This window comes from Thalassophryne amazonica, chromosome 7, assembly GCF_902500255.1.
Source record: "Thalassophryne amazonica chromosome 7, fThaAma1.1, whole genome shotgun sequence".
Classification (NCBI taxonomy): domain Eukaryota; kingdom Metazoa; phylum Chordata; class Actinopteri; order Batrachoidiformes; family Batrachoididae; genus Thalassophryne; species Thalassophryne amazonica.
Window position 1 is genome coordinate 98,244,695 of NC_047109.1, and position 14,995 is coordinate 98,259,689.

Consider the following 14,995-nt stretch of genomic DNA (forward strand, 5'->3'; position numbering starts at 1 on the left):
GTGGAGGGGAGCAGAGATCGACCACTAATGATTAAATGCAGAGTGGTGCATACAGAGCAAAAAGAGAAAGAAACAGTGCATCATGGGAACCCCCCAGCAGTCTACGTCTATAGCAGCATAACTAAGGGATGGTTCAGGGTCACCTGATCCAGCCCTAACTATAAGCTTTAGCAAAAAGGAAAGTTTTAAGCCTAATCTTAAAAGTAGAGAGGGTGTCTGTCTCCCTGATCTGAATTGGGAGCTGGTTCCACAGGAGAGGAGCCTGAAAGCTGAAGGCTCTGCCTCCCATTCTACTCTTACAAACCCTAGGAACTACAAGTAAGCCTGCAGTCTGAGAGCGAAGCGCTCTATTGGGGTGATATGGTACTACGAGGTCTCTAAGATAAGATGGGACCTGATTATTCAAAACCTTATAAGTAAGAAGAAGAATTTTAAATTATATTCTAGAATTAACAGGAAGCCAATGAAGAGAGGCCAATATGGGTGAGATATGCTCTCTCCTTCTAGTCCCCGTCAGTACTCTAGCTGCAGCATTTTGAATTAACTGAAGGCTTTTTAGGGAACTTTTAGGACAACCTGATAATAATGAATTACAATAGTCCAGCCTAGAGGAAATAAATGCATGAATTAGTTTTTCAGCATCACTCTGAGACAAGACCTTTCTGATTTTAGAGATATTGCGTAAATGCAAAAAAGCAGTCCTACATATTTGTTTAATATGCGCTTTGAATGACATATCCTGATCAAAAATGACTCCAAGATTTCTCACAGTATTACTAGAGGTCAGGGTAATGCCATCCAGAGTAAGGATCTGGTTAGACACCATGTTTCTAAGATTTGTGGGGCCAAGTACAATAACTTCAGTTTTATCTGAGTTTAAAAGCAGGAAATTAGAGGTCATCCATGTCTTTATGTCTGTAAGACAATCCTGCAGTTTAGCTAATTGGTGTGTGTCCTCTGGCTTCATGGATAGATAAAGCTGGGTATCATCTGCGTAACAATGAAAATTTAAGCAATACCGTCTAATAATACTGCCTAAGGGAAGCATGTATAAAGTGAATAAAATTGGTCCTAGCACAGAACCTTGTGGAATTCCATAATTAACTTTAGTCTGTGAAGAAGATTCCCCATTTACATGAACAAATTGTAATCTATTAGACAAATTCTGATTCAAACCACCGCAGTGCAGTGCCTTTAATACCTATGGCATACTCTAATCTCTGTAATAAAATTTTATGGTCAACAGTATCAAAAGCAGCACTGAGGTCTAACAGAACAAGTACAGAGATGAGTCCACTGTCCGAGGCCATAAGAAGATCATTTGTAACCTTCACTAATGCTGTTTCTGTACTATGATGAATTCTAAAACCTGACTGAAACTCTTCAAATAGACCATTCCTCTGCAGATGATCAGTTAGCTGTTTTACAACTACCCTTTCAAGAATTTTTGAGAGAAAAGGAAGGTTGGAGATTGGCCTATAATTAGCTAAGATAGCTGGGTCAAGTGATGGCTTTTTAAGTAATGGTTTAATTACTGCCACCTTAAAAGCCTGTGGTACATAGCCAACTAACAAAGATAGATTGATCATATTTAAGATCGAAGCATTAAATAATGGTAGGGCTTCCTTGAGCAGCCTGGTAGGAATGGGGTCTAATAAACATGTTGATGGTTTGGATGAAGTAACTAATGAAAATAACTCAGACAGAACAATCGGAGAGAAAGAGTCTAACCAAATACCGGCATCACTGAAAGCAGCCAAAGATAACGATACGTCTTTGGGATGGTTATGAGTAATTTTTTCTCTAATAGTTAAAATTTTGTTAGCAAAGAAAGTCATGAAGTCATTACTAGTTAAAGTATAAAGCCCTGACTCTTTGTCAGCCTGGCTACAGTGCTGAAAAGAAACCTGGGGTTGTTCTTATTTTCTTCAATTAGTGATGAGTAGAAAGATGTCCTAGCTTTACGGAGGGCTTTTTTATAGAGCAACAGACTCTTTTTCCAGGCTAAGTGAAGATCTTCTAAATTAGTGAGACGCCATTTCCTCTCCAACTTACGGGTTATCTGCTTTAAGCTACGAGTTTGTGAGTTATACCACGGAGTCAGGCACTTCTGATTTAAAGCTCTCTTTTTCAGAGGAGCTACAGCATCCAAAGTTGTCTTCAATGAGGATGTAAAACTATTGACGAGATACTCTATCTCACTTACAGAGTTTAGGTAGCTACTCTGCACTGTGTTGGTATATGGCATTAGAGAACATAAAGAAGGAATCATATCCTTAAACCTAGTTACAGCACTTTCTGAAAGACTTCTAGTGTAATGAAACTTATTCCCCATTGCTGGGTAGTCCATCAGAGTAAATGTAAATGTTATTAAGAAATGATCAGACAGAAGGGAGTTTTCAGGGAATACTGTTAAGTCTTCTATTTCCATACCATAAGTCAGAACAAGATCTAAGATATGATTAAAGTGGTGGGTGGACTCATTTACTTTTTGAGCAAAGCCAATAGAGTCTAATAATAGATTAAATGCAGTGTTGAGGCTGTCATTCTCAGCATCTGTGTGGATGTTAAAATCGCCCACTATAATTATCTTATCTGAGCTAAGCACTAAGTCAGACAAAAGGTCTGAAAATTCACAGAGAAACTCACAGTAACGACCAGGTGGACAATAGATAATAACAAATAAAACTGGTTTTTGGGACTTCCAATTTGGATGGACAAGACTAAGAGTCAAGCTTTCAAATGAATTAAAGCTCTGTCTGGGTTTTTGATTAATTAATAAGCTGGAATGGAAGATTGCTGCTAATCCTCCGCCCTGGCCCATGCTACGAGCATTCTGACAGTTAGTGTGACTCGGGGGTGTTGACTCATTTAAACTAACATATTCATCCTGCTGTAACCAGGTTTCTGTAAGGCAGAATAAATCAATATGTTGATCAATTATTATATCATTTACCAACAGGGACTTAGAAGAGAGAGACCTAATGTTTAATAGACCACATTTAACTGTTTTAGTCTGTGGTGCAGTTGAAGGTGCTATATTATTTTTTCTTTTTTAATTTTTATGCTTAAATAGATTTTTGCTGGTTATTGGTAGTCTGGGAGCAGGCACCGTCTCTACGGGGATGGGGTAATGAGGGGATGGCAGGGGGAGAGAAGCTGCAGAGAGGTGTGTAAGACTACAACTCTGCTTCCTGGTCCCAACCCTGGATAGTCACGGTTTGGAGGATTTAAGAAAATTGGCCAGATTTCTAGAAATGAGAGCTGCTCCATCCAAAGTGGGATGGATGCTGTCTCTCCTAACAAGACCAGGTTTTCCCCAGAAGCTTTGCCAATTATCTATGAAGCCCACCTCATTTTTTGGACACCACTCAGACAGCCAGCAATTCAAGGAGAACATGCGGCTAAACATGTCACTCCCGGTCTGATTGGGGAGGGGCCCAGAGAAAACTACAGAGTCCGACATTGTTTTTGCAAAGTTACACACCGATTTAATGTTAATTTTAGTGACCTCCGATTGGCGTAACCGGGTGTCATTACTGCCGACGTGAATTACAATCTTTCCAAATTTACGCTTAGCCTTAGCCAGCAGTTTCAAATTTCCTTCAATGTCGCTTGCTCTGGCCCCCGGAAGACAATTGACTATGGTTGCTGGTGTCGCTAACTTCACATTTCGCAAAACAGAGTCGCCAATAACCAGAGTTTGATCCTCGGCGGGTGTGTCGTCGAGTGGGGAAAAACGGTTAGAGATGTGAACGGGTTGGCGGTGTACACGGGGCTTCTGTTTAGGGCTACGCTTCCTCCTCACAGTCACCCAGTCAGCCTGCTTTCCCGGCTGCTCGGGATCTGCCAGGGGGTAACTAACGGCGGCTAAGCTACCTTGGTCCGCACCGACTACAGGGGCCTGGCTAGCTGTAGAATTTTCCACGGTGCGGAGCCGAGTCTCCAATTCGCCCAGCCTGGCCTCCAAAGCTACGAATAAGCTACACTTATTACAAGTACCGTTACTGCTAAAGGAGGCCGAGGAATAACTAAACATTTCACACCCAGAGCAGAAAAGTGCGGGAGAGACAGGAGAAGCTGCCATGCTAAATCGGCTAAGAGCTAGTAGCTACGCTAAGCTAGCGGATTCCTAAAAACACGCAAAGTGAATAATGTGTAAATAATTTAGAGGTGATTCAGCAGAAGGAGTGCTTTAGTTAAGGCACGTAAAGATTACACTGGGAAACAAATCGTAATCTAGATAACTAGATCAATCTAACTGCGCAGATTAAACAGCTAACAGATACAGAAAAACACCGCTGTGCTCCGGAACAGGAAGTGATACAATACCGCAGTGAGAGCCAATCTGGTATATAATTTTTTAAAAGACAGTGTTGATTGTAGTGAGATATGCCCTTTAAAGCTCAGCATTATCCAGCAGTGTTGACACTGAAGTCATGGTAAACTCATTCAACTGTTAAGCTGTAATAAGAATAAAAGTGCCATGTGTGCTGTCATAGAAAATGACTCATTTACTGTGTGCATGTGAGTGTGTGTGCGCGCGCACATGTGCACATACACCTGTACTCACTGTTGAGCCCTTATCTGTGAGGTAGCTGATTCCTTCCTCGGGTCCAATCGCTAACTCTACTGATATTACCCAACTAGACTGGAGAGAAAGAGAAAAAGGAAAGATGACATTAAAAGGATTTCATTCATCATCTTACCAGTTATCTGCCTCATTTTCAAAGATATCATAAGCTAGTATGACGTTTTGGTTGTATTTATTTATTTTTTTGCCTTTGTCTGTAAATATGAGTCACAGCTAGCTGAGACCATGAAGAATGTATATATATATACGATTTTAATATTGCAGCAGCAATTTGCTCCAATATTTTCCCTCATAAATTAAGGTGATAACACACAAACGAGTAGACAAACGATAGTGACAACGACAGTGACAGAGACAAATGACCACAAAGGCAGAGTCTAAAACTACAACAGGGAAGGCAACAACGACAGTCTGAAAACACAAATAGAAATGATTAAAACAAAAAACTGAAGATGAACATGTTTAATCAAGGACGCACTTATGAGGACAGCAGCAAAAATAAGAACGTGCCGAATTTAACATGACTTAGCATACTGAGCGAACCTGAGTGATGTGAATATATGCACTTGTGTGAAAAAGCCATGAATCAATGTGCACAATATGTGGGATTTTGTGAGGTGTGCAATATCGTGGGTCATGAATGACTGTGATGTGTTGTGTGAACACCACCTAACTACCAAACGGCCCCGCTGGCACTAAGGGGCTCGGGCATAGAGTGTTTTCTAGCATTTATTAGATGAAGACAGTTGAGGAAGGAATGGAAACCAGGAAGGACAGATGAGAAAACACATGCAGGCAGGTTCGCCAGGCTAGGAATCAAACTTAACCAAGCTGAAATGTGCAGAATATGTTCAGCACCTCACCTGTTTGCTACCACGGACAAGCAGCCTGATTCAGATCTTTTGCTTGTATGTGGCATGTACTAGATATGAACTATGAATAAATGGTTAAAAAAAAACAGAATTGACATTACTCAGATCCGATTCAGGCCACATGCATATGCTGGAGGGGAAAATGGACTCGTCACGAGTAGCTGCCATTGTTGCTACACCTGATGATCCTTTATGATCAAGACTTTGTTTAAAAAAAAAAATACTGGAAAAAAAAATACCAGGTAGAAGTTTCTGTGTAGGCTCTCAGTTGTCCAGGTGGTTTCCATAGTAGAGAAGCTTGAATCTTCGACTGGACTGGGTTGCTTGACGTGAGGACGTTTCGCTTCAAATCGCAGAAGCTTCCTCAGCTAAAATTCTTGCTTCCGTCTTGACTCTTGTAGAGAAGAATAAAACAGAAGCCAAAAAAAGCTGGAGTTTTTAACCTAACCAGACCCCTCCTACCGAGAGGCCGACTGCTACAGGCTATTGACTAAACAATAGCTCTAATTAGCACCTATTGTGCTCTAGTTAGCACCCTCCTAATGACAGGGCAGCTGTCCCTCCTAATGATGGGACAGACATCTCTCCTAATGGCTCCCTTGACGACTCTCCTGATGACGTAAATGACTCATTACCATGAACAAAAGACTGAAACTGCTTTGACGTGAGTACCCCATTGTAAACAGGGGACAATGCATGTCTGAGACCCCCTCCCAGGTTAAGGCTGGTTTTTAACTGTTTTACAAAGAATGCTTCCTTGACACCTCTCTCAAACCATTTCTTCTCTCTGGCTAAAATTTTAACTTCCTTGTCCTCAAACGTGTGGTTAGCGTCTTTCAGGTGGAGATGAACTGCAGACTAAGGTCCACTGGCGACCTCTCTGCGGTGCTGGTATAGCTTTTTGTGTAAAGGTTGCTTAGTCTCACCTATGTAGTGTTCATTACAGTTTTCCTGACATCTGATAGAATACACTACATTGCTCTGTTTGTAACTAGGGATCCTGTCCTTAGGGTGAACTAATTTCTGTCTCAAGGTGTTAACCGGTTTAAAGTAAACTGGGATTTTGTGATGTCTGAAGATCCTCTGTAGTTTTTCCCCTACTCCTGCTAAATAAGGACGAGACACTCTTCTTCATGTCTCCGTCTCCTGTATATCTGGTCTCTTTGTTTTCTGGGACTTCTGCACGTCTAACGTCCTCACGTCAAGCAACCCAGTCCAGTCGAAGATTCAAGCTTCTCTACCAGGTAGAAGTGTTTCTGCCTCAGAAATCTGTCCTTGCAGCTGGGTTGCTTCAGGTCAGATCCATGCATATAGGTCATTACATAATAAAATGTAAATATGCTTTGAGAATATATATGACCATTGTAAGAAAATTGCAAGTGGGCATCATAACCCATAGTATAAATGTAGCCTAACACACACACAGGTTTGAGCACTAAAAACAACAGTCATAACTCAGTACTGTGAAGAACTGCACAACAAAAACATCAATAACATTTGTTCATATCAAAGACCTGCTCTCATAGACAATAAAGAAAAGCTGTGAATCAACACAGTCAGCATCTGCTGACCTCAGAGTTTATGGTTCTGCAAGACAATTTAAGGACCACTATACACGAACAAAGTCACAACCTGCACATACCCATCCTCCTTTACTTAGCTGGTGTAACAGTTTACCTTCCCCCCTGGATATCTTACCCCTTGGGGGGGTTATCCTAGGATATCTTACCCCTCACCCCGATATCTTGCCAAAATGAAGTTTTGCTAGATATGTTTGTCAATATGTTATGTTTTTTGTTTGTTTGTTTGTAATCATTGCATTTTTTCACCTTTAACTCACTGTGCAGCACACAGTTTACATCGCAGACTCTTGCAAGTTCACATATAAGCAGCCCTAGTAGGTACCATTCAGTACACAAAAGGTGTACTGAATGGTCAAAGGTCAAGGTCACAGGAAAGTCAAACACTAAATTCGATGAAACAACTGTCCTGGTAGTCCATGGGCCAAACAGGTTGTCGGTACCACTGAAGGTAACCAAATGACACTTAGAATCCAGCCTCAGTGGATTCTAAGTGTTGTTTGGATTGATAGGGTTCTAAAAAGGAATAGTTTGCACCATCCGTCATGCTTAGTTATCACGTTACAGGGTAACATATGTCACCTGTCATAGTAGCCAATGGACATCAACCTTGTTTGACCTTTACTTTGAAGACCAAACAATCAACACAGTCAAAACTATTCCATTTATTAATCCTTTGATTATAAACCAATAATTAGGGCCCGAGTAGGCAACGTCCTACGAGGACCCTATTGTAATTGCGCTGTTTATTATTATTATTTATTATTATTAGGGCCCGAGTAGGCAATGTCCTACGAGGACCCTATTGTAATTGCGCTGTTTATTATTATTATTATTTATTATTATTATTATTCTCACTCTTGAAATCGAAATTTCGGCCTCTTCCCATGCTCAAAAACTCACCAAACTTTCCAAAGTCGTCCGGCCGGATCCGAAATTCGATATTTTGGGGGCCTTGCACATGGTCACAGAAAAATTGCGAAATAGCGCCCCCTACAAATTTTCAAAAACCCCTCCGCATTGGGCTTTTTTCGTCGCAGCCTCACGAAATTCGGTATACATATTTACCATGCCAGGACGCACGAAAAACTCTCTTACTGTCATGGTGAAATATTGACAGAAAGTCGGCCATTTTGATTTTAAGTTTCGATTTTGAGCAAATTTTTGCCATTTTTGGCCATTTCCACTACTTACATTTGAACGAACTCGTCCTAGGGATTTCATCCGATCGACTTCAAATTTGGTCAAAATCATCACAACACATGGTGATCAAAAGTTATCAAAAGATTCTAATTAAGCCAAAAGGCGTGGCTGCTAGGGGTCGTCAAACTTTGGTGAGCTTTTAGGAGCATGCCATTTCACTTCGAACGGCTGTCACGGCCACATACTTCATCGTAGATCCTTCAAACTTGCTGGACATGATGAGGGCTCCGCCCTGAACGTCTACATATCTTAAGTTCCCACCTGCGCCATAGCGCCCCCCCGGTGGTGGCGGGAAATGTCCTATTTTTACTTTAAGAGGTCCTGATGTCACATACTTAACCCAATCAACTTCCTTCCACTTTTAAAACATGCAGAACAAATTGGTGAACATAGGCGATAAACGCCGTAAAGTGACGAGTAACGGCGTCCGTGTGACGGCGTACCGAATATTGCCCATTCGCCATGAAATTACGTTCTTCCTTTTGACGGCTTTAATTTTGGCATATCATCATGAAAATTGATACACAGGTCAAGCACGACAACCTCTTACAATTCATAGGGGCGTCACCCATGGGCGGGGCAAAATGCCTCAATAGCGCCCCCTTGAAACTTTCAAAACCCCCTCCCCATAGGGTTTTTTTGGAGTAGGGAGATAAAACTTGGTACACATGTGTGACTTGCATAGACGTACAAAAAAGTCTCTTGCACCATGGGTCTACTCCAAACAGGAAGTCGGCCATTTTAAATTTTCTTCTCATTTTGGCGTGATTTCCACATGTTGTATTTGAACGAACTCCTCCTAGGGATTTTGTCCAATGCACTTCAAATTTCTTACAGATCACCCAGAGACGATACTGACCACTACTGCATGCACATGCCCACATGTGGTCACAAGGGCACCCACTGGCCTGGGGAGGCGGTTGCGCGGAACGAGGGCCCGTATATGACTGCTTGCAGTCCTAGTTATTATTATTATTATTTATTATTATTATTATTATTCTTGCCACTTTTGAAATCGAAATTTCGGCCTCTTCCCATGCTCAAAAACTCATCAAACTTTCCAAAGTCGTCCGGCCGGATCTGAAATTCGATATTTTGGGGGCGTCGCACATGCTCGCAGAAAAATCGCGAAATAGCGCCCCCTAGAAATTTTCAAAAACCCCTCCTCATTGGGCTTTTTTCATTGTAGCCTCACGAAATTCGGTACACATATTTACCATGCCAGGACGCACGAAAAAGTCTCTTACTGTCATGGTGAAATATCAACAGGAAGTCGGCCATTTTGATTTTAAGTTTCGATTTTGAGCAAATTTTTGCCATTTTTGGCCATTTCCACTACTTACATTTGAAAGAACTCGTCCTAGGGATTTCATCCGATTGTCTTCAAATTTGGTCAAAATCATCACAACACAATGGTGATCAAAAGTTATCAAAAGATTCTAATTAAGTCAAAAGGCGTGGCTGCTAGGGGTCGTCAAACTTTGGCGAGCTTTTCGGAGCACGCCATTTCACTTCGAAAGGCTGTCACGCCCACATACTTCATCGTAGATCCTTCAAACTTGCTGGACATGATGAGGGCTCCACCCTGAACGTCTACATATCTTAAGTTCCCACTTGCGCCATAGCGCCCCCCGGTGGTGGCGGGAAATGTCCTATTTTTACTTTAAGAGGTCCTGATGTCCAAACAGGAAGTCGGCCATTTTGAATTTTCTTCTCATTTTGGCGTGATTTCCACATGTTGTACTTGAACGAACTACTCCTAGGGATTTTGTCCAATGCACTTCAAATTTCTTACAGATCACCCAGAGACGATACTGACCAAAAGTTATCGAAAGCTTTTCTGTATGTCGAAGGGTGTGGCCGCTATGGTGCCGCCATTTTGACCCTTCGCCATATGAACATTATACTTAAACAGGTACTGAAGTCACATATTTAACCCCATCAACTTCCTTCCACTTCTAAAACATGCAGAACAACTTGGTGAACGTAGGCGATGATCGCCGTGAAGTTACGAGTAACGGCATCCGTGTGGCGGCGTGCTGAATATTGCCCAATCGCCATGAATTTACGTTCTTCCTTTTGGAGTAGGAAGATGAAAATTGGTACACATGTGTGACTTGCATAGACGTACAAAAAACTCTCTTGCACCATGGGTCTACTCCAAACAGGAAGTCAGCCATTTTGAATTTTGTTCTCATTTTGGCGTGATTTCCATGTTGTATTTGAACGAACTCCTCCCAGGGATTTTGTCCAATGCACTTCAAATTTATTTAACAGCATCCACAGATGATACTAACCAAACATTTTCGAAAGCTTTTCTCTATGTTGAAGGGTGTGGCCGCTGTGGTGCCGCCATTTTGACCGTTCTCCATAGAACATCAAATCATGATAACTCCTTCATGCTTTGCCTGATTGACTTGAAACTTCACATGTATGATGACGGTTGGCCCCTCAACACACCTGGCCCCTCTGTTTCTACACTGAGCGCCCCCTAGTGGATGAACCATCAACATGTCATAACTCCTTCATGCATTGTGTGATTTGCTTGAAATCTGAACTGTGGGATGAGTGGTTGCCCCTGTACGCACATGCCCACATCTGGTCACAAGAGAACACACTGCCCTGGGTAGGCGGTCGCGCGGAACGAGGGCCCGTATATGACTGCTTGCAGTCCTAGTATTATTATTATTAGGGACCGAGTAGGCAACGTCCTACGAGGACCCTATTGTAATTGCGCTGTTTATTATTATTATTATCATTATTATTATTCTCACTCTTGAAATCGAAATTTCGGCCTCTTCCCATGCTCAAAAACTCACCAAACTTTCCAAAGTCGTCCGGCCGGATCCGAAATTCGATATTTTGGGGGCCTCGCACATGGTCACAGAAAAATCGCGAAATAGCGCCCCCTACAAATTTTCAAAAACCCCTCCACATTAGGCTTTTTTCGTTGTAGCCTCACGAAATTCGGTACACGTATTTACCATGCCAGGACGCACGAAAAACTCTCTTTCTGTCATGGTGAAATATCGACAGGAAGTCGGCCATTTTGATTTTAAGTTTCGATTTTGAGCAAATTTTTGCCATTTTTGGCCATTTCCACTACTTACATTTGAATAAACTCGTCCTAGGGATTTCATCCGATCGACTTCAAATTTGGTCAAAATCATCACAACACAATGGTGATCAAAAGTTATCAAAAGATTCTAATTAAGCCAAAAGGCGTGGCTGCTAGGGTCGTCAAACTTTGGCGAGCTTTTCGGAGCACGCCATTTCACTTCGAACGGCTGTCACGCCCACATACTTCATCGTAGATCCTTCAAACTTGTTGGACATGATGAGGGCTCCGCCCTGAACGTCTACATATCTTAGGTTCCCACCTGCGCCATAGCGCCCCCCGGTGGTGGTGGGAAATGTCCTATTTTTACTTTAAGAGGTCCTGATGTCACATACTTAACCCAATCAACTTCATTCCACTTCTAAAACATGCACAACAAATTGGTGAACGTAGGCGATGAACGCCGTGAAGTTACGAGTAACGGCGTCCGTGTGGCGGTGTGCCGAATACTGCCCATTCGCCATGAAATTACGTTCTTCATTTTGACGGCTTTAATTTTGTCACATCATCATGAAAATTGACACACAGGTCGAGCACGACAACCTCTTACAATTCATCGGGGCGTCGCCCATGGGTGGGGCAAAATGCCTCAATAGCGCCCCCTTGAAACTTTCAAAAACCCCTCCCCATAGGGGTTTTTTTGGAGTAGGGAGATGAAAATTGGTACACGTGTGACTTGCATAGACGTACAAAAAAGTCTCTTGCACCATGGGTCTACTCCAAACAGGAAGTTGGCCATTTTGAATTTTCTTCTCATTTTGGCGTGATTTCCACATGTTGTATTTGAACGAACTCCTCCTAGGGATTTTGTCCAATGCACTTCAAATTTCTTTCACATCACCCAGAGATGATACTGACCAAAAGTTATCGAAAGCTTTTCTTTATGTCAAAGGGTGTGTCCGCTATGGCGCCGCCATTTTGACCCTTCGCCATGGAACACTATACTTAAACAGGTACTGACTTCACATACTTAACACCATCAACTTCCTTCCACTTCTAATTCATGCAGAACAACTTGGTGAACATAGGCGATGATCGCTGTGAACTTACGAGTAACGGCTTCTGCGTGGTGGCGTACCGAATATCGCCCCTTCGCCATGAAATTACGTTCTTCCTTTTGATGGCTTTAATTTTGTCACATCATCATGAAAATTGATACACAGGTCAAGCACGACAACCTCTTACAATTCATAGGGGCCTCACCCATGGGCGGGGCAAAGTGCCTCAATAGCGCCCCCTTATATATTTCAAAAACCCCTCCCCATAGGGGTTTTTTGGAGTAGGGAGATGAAAATTGGTACACATGTGTGACTTGCATAGACGTACAAAAAAGTCTCTTGCACCATCAGTCTACTCCAAACAGGAAGTCGGCCATTTTGAATTTTCTTCTCATTTTGCAATGATTTCCACATGTTGTATTTGAACAAACTCCTCCTAGGGATACTGTCCAATGCACTTCAAATTTCTTTGACAGCATCCAGAGATGACACTGACCAAAAGTTATCGAAAGCTTTTCTCTATGTTGAAGGGTGTGGCCACTATGGTGCCGCCATTTTGACCCTTTGCCATGGATCATCAAGTCATGATAACTCCTTCATGCTTTGCCTGATTGACTTAAAACTTTACATGTATGATGACGGTTGGCTCCTGAACACACCCAGCCCCTCTGTTTGTACACTGAGTGCCCCCTAGTGGATGAACAATCAACATGTCATAACTGCTTGATGCATTGTATGATTTGTTTAAAATTTTAACTGTGTGATGAGTGGTTGCCCCTGCATGCACATGCCCACATGTGGTCACAAGACAACACACTGCCCTGGGTAAGCGGTCGCGCAGAACGAGGGCCCGTATATGACTGCTTGCAGTCCTAGTTTGCATCTTTTTTTACTGAAATTGGAGCAACTTTAACTTTTGACCCCTGTACAAACTGAAACTTGTCACCATTTTTGCTGTTTTTACCCCATAACTCCAGAATATATTATTCTGTTGATTCCTATCTGCCACGCTTTATATTTATGACCTAGTTTGTACAAATGAGATTTGAGAAAGGTGGCAAACATTATAGGCCCCTCAAGTTATAACTTTCTAAACAGTGTAATTTGTAATGAAAGCCACTTGTTACTTTGGAGACAGTGGTAAGCTCCATCTACCCCTCTAAATGGAGTGTGCATCCAGATTCACTCCGTTTGAAGGGGTTTGTAGCACTCCGCCTACCCCTCCGCCTCGCTCCAAAAAGAGAATTGAGACACCCCTCTGTCTCTCGTGCCCGCGCAAAATGGAAGGCAAGGGGTAAGGGGAAGGGCCGGGGGGTAGAAATGAGATTCAGCCTAAGAATCTCTTTTTCGTGAGTGTCCTGGCCAAGAGGCAGGGCAGAGTTACATGCACAGTTACATTTACATAGAAAACAGACACTTGAATGAGATAATACAATCATGTAAAACATCTACAGGTCAGTGGCACTAGCTCTTTCTGTCTAAACTCATTTTGGAGTTAATTCCAAGAGTGGAATGTTGGAATGTTGCCTTTCAGGGGTGGGGGGAAGATTTCCAGGGTGGGGAGGAAGATATCCTAGGATATACTGTACTGTTACACCAAAATTACTAGATGTGCAACTAAATAAACGAGCTTTGTTGTTTTGATGCACAGAATCACACTGATGAATGAATGAATGGCGTCCTACCCCAAGAGCACATTTGAAGCACTCCTTGTCAAAGCGGTAGATGGGAGAAACTATTTCAAAGAACTTGTGGATGCTCTGCTCATCGTTGAGGTTTGAAAACTGCTTAAAGGTCTGTTGGATCTGCTTACGAAGAGTCTTAGCCTGACAGAAAAAAAGGAGAAACCAAACGCATCAATAAAGTATCCATCAAGCATCGTCTATAAATCCCATCTTCTCCAGTCAGGAAAAAATGGATTTTGCATTCAGTGGTAAGACTGGAGAACCCAGTTCACATTACAGAGGATGCAGCACATCCAATGAAGCCATGGCTGCTCAAAGGTTACAACTGCCATCAAAGCCTTTCCACACAGTAAAACTGGATTAACACATGGAAGACCAAGGACTGGTCAAATGACCAATCTACCTCTAAAGGCCCACAGGATGGTCAAATGACCAAGATCCCCTGTGGAGAGCTACTTCTGTTATGTAAACAAGGAAGTCTCAGAACACCTCAGGGGAGGGGCTGACTTGGCTAGCCACATTCTTGTGTTTGCATATTTAATGTCTGAAAGGGCTGCTGATTTGTGCTTAGGTGAATAAATAACTTTACCCAGGGGGGAGAGATGAAATTTTGTTTTCTGAATTGTACTGAAATGTACCAAAAAACACACCAAAAGAAAACTTTTGTTTTCTGAATTGTATTGAAATGTACCAAAAAACACACCAAAAGAAAACTTTGTTTTCTGAATTGTATTGAAATGTACCAAAAAACACACCAAAAGAAAACTTTTGTTTTCTGAACTGTATTGAAATGTACCAAAAAACACACCAAAAGAAAACTTTTGTTTTCTGAATTGTATTGAAATGTACTAAAAAACACACCAAAAGAAAACTTTGTTTTCTGGATTTTATTGAAATGTACCAAAATGTACCAAAAAACACACCAAAAGAAAACTTTGTTTTCTG

At 42.0% G+C, this 14,995-nt stretch overlaps 1 protein-coding gene across 13 annotated transcripts in view; it reads right to left on the reverse strand.

Annotated features, from left to right (window-relative positions):
* Positions 1-14,995, reverse strand: part of LOC117514653 (focal adhesion kinase 1-like) — a 176,274-nt gene that overhangs the window by 69,477 nt on the left and 91,802 nt on the right. For all 13 annotated transcript variants that reach the window (XR_004561922.1, XM_034175216.1, XM_034175215.1 and 10 more), the window contains 2 exons: positions 14,051-14,191; positions 4,574-4,651 (listed from right to left, as the gene is read on the reverse strand). Coding sequence is in view for 12 of the 13 variants with exons in the window: in XM_034175216.1 (XP_034031107.1) it covers positions 4,574-4,651; positions 14,051-14,191 (219 nt within the window). In the remaining variant the exon portion in view is untranslated. The remainder of the gene's footprint in view (positions 1-4,573; positions 4,652-14,050; positions 14,192-14,995) is intronic.